This window comes from Vipera ursinii, assembly GCF_947247035.1.
Source record: "Vipera ursinii genome assembly, chromosome: Z".
Taxonomy (NCBI): Eukaryota; Metazoa; Chordata; class Lepidosauria; order Squamata; family Viperidae; genus Vipera; species Vipera ursinii.
The window spans coordinates 88,970,811-88,982,227 of NC_139517.1; the positions used below are offsets into that span (position 1 = coordinate 88,970,811).

Below are 11,417 nucleotides of genomic sequence, written 5' to 3' on the forward strand. Positions count from 1 at the left end.
CTATCAGTGGTGAATGCCGGAGTTTATGTCCTGGTTGATTTATGACCAGAGACTTAAATCTCGGTTCAAGAAGAGTTCACAGGCTGGAGCTTCCTTCCAGGCAGTGACGGATAGACCATTTCACATCGAGTTCAGGCCGGGTGCCCCTCTCCCCTCAACTTTTCTTTATCTGGCAGGAAATCTCCGGCCCGCCAAGAGGAGGCCAACAGTGGGGAAGTGGGTGGGGAATGTAAATGGAGGTTCCCCCCCACCCGCGTGGACGATTTACAGGAGGGGTGGGTAGAAGGGTAATCCAGACAAACACAGAGAAAAAGATTCCAAACCTGTAGCCTGGTCTGCCAGCTAGTTTAAGAGGACATTGATAATTTTTGGATTCAACCCAGTAGTTTCTGCAAAAACTCCAGAAACTGTGCACCACTGTTACTTTTCTTGCATTATGTGTGGATCGGGCTAATAGAGTCGTGATTGGAAGACTGGATTCTTTGTGTGGGTGTTGTTGGTGGTGGAGGGTGGGGAATAAGTCTTTCCAAGAAAACTTTGCATTGCTTCCGAGATTTTAGGAGAAGATCTCTCCATCAAGTGCGGATCTCACTTTTTTCTTATCCCCACAGTATTCCTGAATCAAAGTTGCCATCCTATGCAGGGTTTCCAGAGAGCCAGTCTCAATTGCTATAATGGGACTTCCTTCTGAGCTGAACAGGAATAGGACTGGGCTGTAAGGTTGCAATCCTGGCAATGGGTGCAAGAAGTATGTTCATTTTAATCAAGTGGGAGCAGTTTTTGGAATAAACCTGTGTCAAACAGATGCTTTAAAAAAAACAGGCATCAGCCTGCAGGTTGGCAAGATAATCTACTGTTACTAGAAAGGCGAGTTTAAAGTCATATTTTGAAGACATTGGGTTTTCAGACAGACGTTTTGATGTTGGAGTACTAGCGCTTCTCCATCACTGGCTTGTGTGTGTGTGTGTTTTCCTACATTTGCATTCTCTTGAAATAAGCATTTACCTTTAGAAAAACAACTCAGTGTAAAGTGTGATATTGTGTATTATTTTTTCTAACTTTAAACAGGAGCTGTTTCCTCTGTTGCAGGCATTGTCAACTGCTTTTTGTTTGCACTGACTGTCCACAAACAGGAAAGGGGCTGTCTCACCACCCCAAAGTCTCTTTTGCTCATTGTTTTCCCTACTTACAAGCAAAAGAGACTTTGGGGAACTCTTATAAGAGTCCTTTCTGCAAATGGCACCCAGCATCTTACCATTTCACATTTCTTAATTCAAAAAGTGAACTAACATTTCCAACCCCACCCCCCAACAAAAAGGGAAAAAAAGTATTAAAAGTTTGGAATTAAGAAGAGACATTAGGAAACAGCAACATTGAGGCTCCCCAGTCAAATTCAAAGTAAAGTTCTGGAGTTTAAAGTAAATTTGCTCCCAAATCAGATAAAGTCAGTTCCTACCGAGCTAAACTGCAGCTGAAATTCAGCTCCTATATTTTTCCAATACAGGTTGTTTATTATAACTTTTGAAAGACTTGACTGTTGTTTTTAAAACCAAGCGAAGGATAAAAGGAGATAGCTTTGCCCTCTCTATGGAAGGAAGCTGCCATCTGCAAGAGGTTTATTAAATCCATCCTTGTTCTATCATGTGTGCCTTGTTCTGAAAGAAACTTGAGTGAACAGAAATACAAACTGCTGCAACTAATCTGAGTATACTTGTGAAGTGATAGTGTGAAATGTTTCCCTCCGGCAAGATACCCTGGCAGCCCACTGTTTTGACTGGAACTTGAGTTGGGAATGTTTGTGTGAATACGAGGACTTTGGAGAGAAGGTGTGGAAGTGATAGATTTTTAACTGGTGGTCTATAAAAAGTTCCTTCAATTGCAGATAAGGAGTCCTCCGAAATCCCACCCAACCCATTCTCTAGCTGATTCTGCTCAAACAGGTAAACATTGTTGAGTGAACAAAAAATATTTGGCTGGTTTGTAAGAGTGTTTGTGGTTTTGTGCACCGATTCCTCTGTCTGCATCCAAATGACCTCCATACATCAAATGACACTGCAGTCTCAGCGACAGAACCTATTATGGTTGAGTTAGGAGGAAGGTTCAAGCTGTGGTCATGGAGATGGACACTGGTGGCTATGCCTTTTTCCAGATATTTGTGAATATATTCATGAAAGAGGGAAAGGGGAAAATAATAATTCAAAACATCTGACTGACTGCGCAACCAACCATAATAGTAATAATGTCAATAATGTTTGATACACCCTCAAACAATTGAGACGGGATACTGCAAGGACAGAAGCAACCAAAGGGACAGGCCTGAAACTTCCCACAAAGGAGCGCTAACTGGAAGATAATTTGTGACTGTTACCCCGTTTGCTACATGTGGAGACTATTGGATGAGAGAGGCCAGATTTGTGTCCCTGTCTAAACTGGCAGCAGTTAAAGCTAATTTATGCGCAGGAAGTTGGCTGATTATTAAACAGAGAAAGCTCAGGATATCCCCAGCCACTGTGCAGTTTCAACACACGAGGGTCATTATGGGTTCCATTTATCAAATCTTTTGGTTTCCTAGCCAACATTTTGTGAGTTCGAACTCCTCCAGCGTTGGACTGTTGAGTCACTCTTCGTGGTGAGCCTGGAAGATGCATGTATTGATTTTTCTTTAAAAGGCATTGTATACAACCCTTTAAGTAAAGTACAGCAAGATTTTCTTTTTTCTTTCGATAAATAAGGGAAACGCTGTGATATTTCTCAAAAGGAAAGCAAAAGGAAAGCATAAGTGGTGCTTTGAAATCCTTCATAGTCTTAAATCAGTTATGGAAAACAATCTGCTCCAACCTCTTTCTTATCTGGAGGCCATTTATTGCAGTGATCGATCAGAGCCCTTTTTATGGGAGAAAAGATAAAACAATTCTTAGCCTGCATGTGGATGTGAGTGTGTGCGTGATTAGATATCACCCAAATCTACTTTCTCTTGGATCTGTAAACCACACAATCTGGGCTGCCAGTAAATCTCTGCATATCTCTTTCTATTTCTCCCCCCTCCCTCCTCTTACCGAAATTCTCTTCGCCTTCAGGCCAAGTCATGCTGCTAAATATTGCTGACCACTTTTTCTGTTATGGCTTTCATGTCACTTAGCTATTGAAAGTAAGATGGATTTGTACTATTTCTCCACTCTCCTGTGCTTTCCCTACACCCTAGGTCTACCAGGAGAGGCCATTGGAGGAGAAACGTCATGTGACAGAGTGGTGCCAATGTTATTCTTTAAGGGTGTCAAGACCCTGTCAGTTTATGAAATAAATATTGGGAAACAACGAAATGCAAAAAGCGACCTACTACGACAGCTCTGCGATCTATGGAGGCTATTCCTACCAAGGAGCAAATGGTTTCGCTTACAATGCTAGTCAGCAGCAATATCCTCTGCCTTCTGCTTCAGCGCTGGTGGAAACAGAGTACCATCGACCCGCATGTTCTTTGCAGTCCCCCGCTGCTGCTGCTGCTGCCGGCACCAACAGTACTGTGTCCCATCACAAGGCCAATGAGATCAGCGAGAGTTGTATGAGGACCATCCCCAGCCAATCTCTCCAACCCCCAGTCCTACCAGAACAGCCCCAGCAACAGCCTCCGACCCAGCAGGCACCACCACTGCCCCCTCCTCCTCCTCCTCCTCCTCCTCCCTCCTCTGTGTCGCCACCTCAAAATGCCACTGCCAACAACGCCACCCCTGCCAATGCCACAAAGAGCTCCATCCTGAACTCACCTACCATGTCCAAACAAATATTTCCCTGGATGAAAGAATCTCGGCAAAACACCAAGCAGAAAAACAGCAGCTCCAGTTCAGGTAATGGAATAGGGGAGGGTTAACTGGAGAAAAACAGGAGGGTTCAGTCCTTGCTAGCACAAGCAGCTGATCCACCACCCGTCAGTCAAAGTTCTGCTGAACTTCTTGGGAGCCCTGCCTGCCAAGTATTTCGTGGTTTCAGGAAAGACATGAAACTTCCCCACTATTTTTACTGGGAAATTGAACCTGTACAATCTCTTGAGATCACAAGCATTATTTTATTTCATTTGTGCATACACACACAAGCCCATCTCCAGAGAGTCGGGTGATGAGAGAGGCTTCAGTTTGCCTGATGGTGACCTCTGTTCAACTCTGAAAAAAGAATGTGAAGTTCCTTGGCTTCTCTCTTTTCAAGCTTGGATGTCTGTTAGAATCTTCAACATTCCATACTGCAGCCTCTCCCTCCCCCTTTGGCAGCGATTAAACCAGAGCCAGATATGTACAAGCCCCTGGCCTGTCTTCCACCAGTGTTAGCACTTTTTTTTTTTTGGCTTGATTCTATTCCAGCAATAAGCCAGCGACCTATATTCCTGCTGAAGCGTAATGAGAATAAAATAGCTCATCATGATCTTCAGTCAAGATCAATGCTTTGTTTGATATTCATAACCTCCTTTGATTTTAGCTCACAGACTGGCAGCCTTATAGGAGTGGGAACAAAGCTTAGGTTTCTTTAGCGCTCTGCAGGCAGGTCCATAAATACATTATGGGTGGATTACAGTGTTTATCTACAGTGTTATTACATAAGTAAACCCAAATCGATGAGAAAAGTATTAGCGTCCTTTCCCCCAGGCATTTGGCTTCTACTTATCATTTACTTCCGCAATTTATCTTGGATGGGGAAAGTAGATTCTAAACATTTTTGCAAATGTTTTCCTCAATGCATTTCTAATGCTATCATAGAGTGTGTGTATGTGTGTGTGTGTATATATGTATATATATATATATATATGTATATATACATATATACATATATGTATATATATATACACACACACACACACACACATATATATATATATATATATATATTAGTTTACAAAACCAGAACCATATATCTAGTCATTCAGAATACTAAGAGCAGATGCCAAATGCTTATATTTGGAAATAAAGCTAGAAAGCCTTTAAGGTTGATATACTTTAAGCTGCAGCCTTATCTCATCATTGTTCAGTAGCCAGAAGCTTAGATACATAAATTAAGCTTAAGCATATAAATCTTGTAAGAACAACTTATATACTTCCAAAATTCCCCTCTGAGAATCAGAATTGAAAGTATCAGGTAGCTTAAGCAGTGGTTTCTTCCATAAGGTGAAGAAAAATGCAGGACATTTTTGAAAACATCTCAGTATTCTCCCTCCCTGTAGACACAGGACAATTAAGTAAATAAATGATAAACAGTTTACCTTTACATGTATTTCAAAATGGTTATGAAGGCTACTTTTACACTTTAAGAGTAGGGAAGGAAGTGTCCTCCATTTGGTTTGGGCTACATCTCCCATAATATCACTAAATTATTTAGGTGAATTGAGCCTGATGAATTTTGTAGTACAAAGCCTCTTCTGGGCATTCCCTTTAAACTCAGTCACAGATTTGGCCTTGTATGGCCTTATTCCATTCTATTCTTTTCAATGGGCTCAAACTGGCTTTAAGCCAAGTAATATTTTATTGCAGGTGAGTGTCCGAGGTTACCCTGAGAAGGAAGTGGAGGGAGAATGGATGTTTGCTATCAGGATTATATTTTGATTCTACTGATATAAGGTGTCCATATTATTGAGACTAATCCAACACAATTAACAAGGAATTTCTGTGAAGAATAACCTGATCATCTATGTCATCAGTTCCCTTGTTTATCTTTCTTTTAAAAATTACATTTTTGAGGAGCTGTTATTTCTAGTAGTTTTTGAAGGCTGCATGGCTCTTTTTCTAGAAATGGTTACCTCAGGCGATTGTTACCAGATCAGAGAATTAAAATTGGATGGAAAAGACCAGATTATTATTTAGCCTGATGGGTTTCAATTCTTATAATCCTCACTCTACATAGCTATTCTGGGGGAAAGGAGTTAGAAGTCAAATATACTTGGAGGGTCCTAGAGGTTTGGAGGGATCTGTAATGTTGCCTCAGTGCTCTTCTTAGGATAGCCTGCTAGCCTCAGTGTGAGGGAGACACAGACCATTCATCACCATTGATTTCAGGCAGGATGGTTGAATGGAAGAACACCATTTGCACTTTGCCTCAGGCAGCAAATGGCCTTTGATCAGTCTTCCTTCCATTTATATACACATTTACTATTAGAGTAAGCCATTCTAACATTAGATCTCTGAGTGTACTTGCAAATTTAGCAAGTAAGTAGTTTATTATTATTTCTGGTCATAGTATGCTAGGTATCATCCTACTTATCTTGTTCTTTGTATGATTTGTATAGGTGAGAGTTGTGCTGGTGATAAAAGCCCCCCAGGGCAAGCTTCTTCTAAAAGAGCCCGCACAGCTTACACCAGTGCCCAGCTGGTAGAACTGGAAAAGGAGTTCCACTTCAATAGATACCTTTGCAGGCCACGAAGGGTAGAGATGGCTAACCTTCTAAATCTCACTGAAAGACAGATCAAAATATGGTTTCAGAATCGCAGGATGAAATACAAAAAGGATCAGAAAGGCAAAGGCATGATGACCTCTTCTGGAGGACAGTCCCCCAGCAGAAGTCCTGCCCCTTCAACTGCTGGAGGTTACCTGAGCTCTATGCATTCCCTCGTCAACAGTGTTCCATATGAGCCTCAGTCGCCATCCTCTTTCAACAAGACTCATCCGAATACTTACAGCATCCCTACATCATATCCAGCTCCTATCAGTAGCTGCCCACCTCCTCAAAAGAGATACACCGGAACAACTGCAGCAGTGACGCCTGAATATGACCCTCACCATCTTCAAGGCAATGGTTACGGCAATCCGCATATACAGGGAAGTCCTGTCTATGTTGGGGGCAACTACGTGGATACCATGGGAAATTCGGGACCATCTATCTTTGGTCTAACTCATCTCCCTCACCCATCCTCTGCTAATATGGACTATAGTGGGGCAATGGGCAACAGTCATCATCATGGACCTTGTGATCCCCACCCAACATACACAGATCTTGCTTCTCACCATCCTTCTCAGGGAAGAATTCAGGAAGCACCCAAACTGACCCATCTGTAATATATACCATTGGTTATATAGTGAATCTTAAAAGCTTCCCAAGTTTTATTTTTAAGAAGGGGGGGGGGGTGGTGGTGTAAAAACCCCAAGTTTTAAAATTTCTTTCCCCCTTCCCTGCGCTACCCAATACAAAGTTTTATTTGCTTATGGGTTTTGTTCCAATGTGTTTTCCTTTTTAGTAAAATGCGATTTCCAGTTTATGTGACGTAGCAATATTTGTTGCTTGAATTTCTCTCTAGTTTCAATAGTGGATATTTATCTTCTTGAACTCTTGCCTTGATCTCACTTTGAGAGTATACATAGGCTTTATACTCTTAACTTTGACTCTTTTATCAAAACAGGGTATTATGAACAAATTTTCTATACAGTTCTTAAATGTGAATTTGTTCGTACAGAATCAGTCCCATCTGGGAAACATTTTTTTTTTAATTTTAATTGCACTTCTTTTGGATAAGGAAAAAAGGCGCTTGAACAGGGACTCCTGAGCAAAATGATTATTAATACGTGTACGTCTTTCAACGTGTGTATGCTGGTGAACTTTCAGATTTATTTATATTTTTTGAATAATCTAAGTGTTTAAATTTTTTATTTATCCCCATCTGTTCATATTTATATATATGAAGATATTAAAAAAAATAAACTTCTTTACCCTGAGTATCCAGGAAATATTGACTGGCTTTATCAATGGCACATAAGGAGAATATCATTTGAAAAAGCAAGCAGAATTCTTTTATTTGTTTGTTTATTTTTAAAAAGAAATAATGCAATAAAATCTGGAAAACAACACATCAAAGTAGGAAAGTAATGAATGTCTATAGGTAATCTAGGTAGAAAACGGGGTAAACCGGGATTTGACAACAACAAAGGATCATTGATTTGTTTTCAAAAGGATACATACACTCACCTTCTTAAAACTAACTTACTATAAATAAAAGCTTTTATTCTGAATAATAGAAATTTATGATAGAATATTTGATTGCCATCCCCTATTCCGAAGCCAAAGACAAAAGGAAAGAGGGAGGCCCCCCCCCCCTGAATTTTAAATGCACAGCTAACCTTTTAAATTTCCCTCCCTCTTTCTTCTGACTGGACTTTTAAAGCTGCCAAAATTTAAGTCTTTCCAGAAGGTACGCCAGTCTGTTGCCTTAAAACCGAACAAAGCCTCTTCCAGCATCTTCAAGGCTGGTCGGTCGGTCGGACAAGCGTTCCTGTCGTTCGCGTTTGACTCCCGACGCAGAGGCAGATTCAGCGAGTAATTTTCCTGAGTCGGCGCTCGCCTAGCGACCTCCCCAACGAAAAGCAGCACACTCAAGAGGGCTAACTTGCTCCAAGCTGGAAAAGATCCCTGTCTGTGGCCGTGGCTGATTGTCAGCATCTCTCTTTGCAGATTTTATTATTTTTTTTTTTTTTTTTTTTTTGCCCTACGTGGCCTCCTCAGTCTGTCCTCTCGACCACGGCTTACCCCTCTTCAGAGTGGTGGACTCAGGTCGGAGACCAAGCGAGCTGGGGGAAGAAACAAAGGCTGCTTCCGGAGGAGCCTCTTCCTCGAACGAAGAAGCTCAGGTGCTGTAATTTTTCTCTGGAGGCCGCAGGCGGCCTGGCTGCAGGCTGTTCTCTCTCCCGTTGGCCCTTCTTGCTCTCAGATCCTTCTCGCCTCCGCGCGAGGGGGGCCCTCTGAAGCGGTCGGAGTTTTTTAACCCCCACACTTTGCCCCACGGGACAAAATGGACAATCGAGAAACAGTGATCGGCAAGTCTTGCTGTTTTCCTAAAGAGAACGAAATTGAATAAGAGTCCGTGGTCTTAAAACGAGCGAGCGCGTGGGCTCATATTTGCTATGGCAGGGATTCAAAGCACATTTGTTTACAGGCAGATATACAATTTATCATCCCCAGTCATGAAGAAACGGATTCCCCAACAATAAATCTGTTCCCGAGGCGACGTGGGCAGCTTTGAAAGAACTATTCCTTACAGTTCCCCCCCCCCACTAAATAGGCTGCTTCTCCTCTCTGGCTACAGGAATTGTGGAATTATTACCATTCCGTGCATCTTGTTAATCTAATTTCCTTCCTTTCACATCCCAATCTTTCTCATTCTTTCTAGAACGGGGGAGGGGGGGCGAGTGTAGAAAAAAATAATTTATATAATATAGGTGCATGTATAGAACCCCTCCCACTCATAAATGCACGCAATTTCTAAACAAGCGTTTGATGCAGCCTAGAAGACTCACTCTGTCCCTGAAATATATCTGTGCTAAGAAACTTGGAGAATCCATAGACGGAACCCCTCCTCCTTTATTACTAAACAGAGAATTTTGAAGACATGAGGTTTATCTGCTGTCCTGAATTTGTTTAGGAAGACTCAGTATGTATTATATGCAGGCTTGTCTTATTATGAATAAAAAGGTAGGACAACATGCCACTGTATGATCTGGCTATTTTGTTTAATCTCAATAAATTTACCGTCATATGGTTTTTCCCTTTCTAAAATATTATCATTCTTCATATTTTCATTAAAAAAATATATCTCTGGTATTTTTCTTCTTTCCTCCCCTCCATATCTGAAAACCTCCCAGTGGCCAATGATTGTGCAATATACTAAATTCCACATTCTAATTTTGCAGTTCATACTTACAGCGCTTTATCTTGACTTAACCATTTTCCTCTATACTGAATAATAAAAACACCAAAAAAAGCAAAACTATTTAAAAGAGAATTAGGGATTGGAGGAATCGCTTTGAAACTTCCATCTTTTGCAAAAAAAAAAAAAAAAGATGAAGTAGAAGGGGATTGTGGATGTTATTCTCCCTCCCCCTCTTCAAAATTAATTGAATAAAATGCATTACATAAATTTATGGCATTGAAGGGGTGGAAGCAAGAGAAAAAGAGGGAGAAAACTGTTATGAGGTAAGAAGACAGAAAAAAACCTGACCCTTAAAAAAGATACATAACACAAAGGAAATGGGTTCCCACCCCCGTGTTCCAATCTGATTTCAAAGACATTTATTTATCCCTTCCCTTCATCCTGCATATATTTTATCTGGTTCACGTTCTTACAGAAAATACAGAAATAAGAAAATAAAAAAGGCTACTTTTTAAAAGCCAACTAAGAAAGAAAAGCTTTGTCCCAGGTGGTTTTTCTATTAGATTGCCCACTCAAAGAAAAAGAACCCCACAATCCAGCCTACATAAAAAAAACAAAAACAAAATCTTCCAAATATTCTTCCCACACCAATTTAACTCACAAAGCCTCAGTGAACCGAATTGCCCCAGCCACCTCCCTTGTTCGTCTTACCTCCTTGTGGGGTTCTTTTAGGTAGGTATAACATACAGAAGCTGGGGCGCACACAAGCGCGCGCATGCACACAAACACACACACACACTCACACCAGCAACGCCTTGCTGTTATCATCAATATTCCATAAATAAATAATGCAATAAAATCCTTAGGCCTGTGACTGTCTTCCAGACAAGTTAAAAAGCTGAAGTTTCTATCCTTCCCTGAGAGGAGAGTGAATAAGCATCATCATCATCATCATCATCCCTTTTGCTTATTGACTAGAGTTTCTTCCTCCCTCCCCCAAACAACCTTTCTTCTTTTTTTGCTCAGCTACATTTCACCTAGGAAAGAGCATGAAGCTCGAAATGTGTTCTTAAGGGCCAGAAGCTGTCAAGGCATTTTAGCTGAGAAGATTGATCACGCCTAGATTTCAGCAGAGCTTTGTTTGAAGTTAAAGCAAGGATTTATTTTTTAAAAAAACCTCCAACAATATATATATATATATATTTGTAAGGCACCCTCTTTCCTCCCTTTCTCTTCTTAAAGAACAATTTCCATTTGAATTTTATGTTAGGATTATTACAATATTTCACCCCTCCCCCTCCCCAGCTTTCCTTCTATATTGTGAGCAGTGAGTCACTCAAAAAAAAACGAAAGAGGCCCGCTGTTCCTTTTTTGCTCAGATATGCTTGTGCTTCATCAGAAATGGAGCAACCAGTTTATTATTTAGACCCTTGTGAACAATTTCCAGGACTAATGCAGAATCTCGAAGTGGGGGGGACATATGGAGTGTCCTTGAAATATATAGGAATGCCACACAACGTTCTCCTCTCCTCTCCTCTCCTCTCCTCTCCTCTCCTCTCCTCTCCTCTCCTCTCCTCTCCTCTCCTCTCCTCTCCTCTCCTCTCTTCTCTTCTCTTCTCTTCTCTTCACAGCACTGGCATATTTTCCTTTGGAGGAGAGGAAATACCCTTTTCTGTTCCTTGTTACTGAATCCCCCCTGTCCTTCCATTGTTTCCTCCCGCCTTCCTTTTCATTTCCCGTTTTATTTGAAGCATTGAAGAACTGTTCTGCCCAAGCCTTTAGCGTTGTTGAATGAGCAAATCGAAA

General features: G+C 41.1%; 1 protein-coding gene across 1 annotated transcript in view; it reads left to right on the plus strand.

Moving 5' to 3' along the window:
- Positions 1–7,238, plus strand: part of HOXA3 (homeobox A3) — a 40,581-nt gene extending 33,343 nt beyond the window's left edge. Inside the window, exons 2-3 of the mRNA XM_083378044.1 lie at positions 3,203–3,842; positions 6,263–7,238. Coding sequence (XP_083234170.1) covers positions 3,320–3,842; positions 6,263–7,029 — 1,290 coding nt within the window. The 5' untranslated portion in view covers positions 3,203–3,319 and the 3' untranslated portion in view covers positions 7,030–7,238. The remainder of the gene's footprint in view (positions 1–3,202; positions 3,843–6,262) is intronic.
- Positions 7,239–11,417: the final 4,179 nt, after the last annotated feature.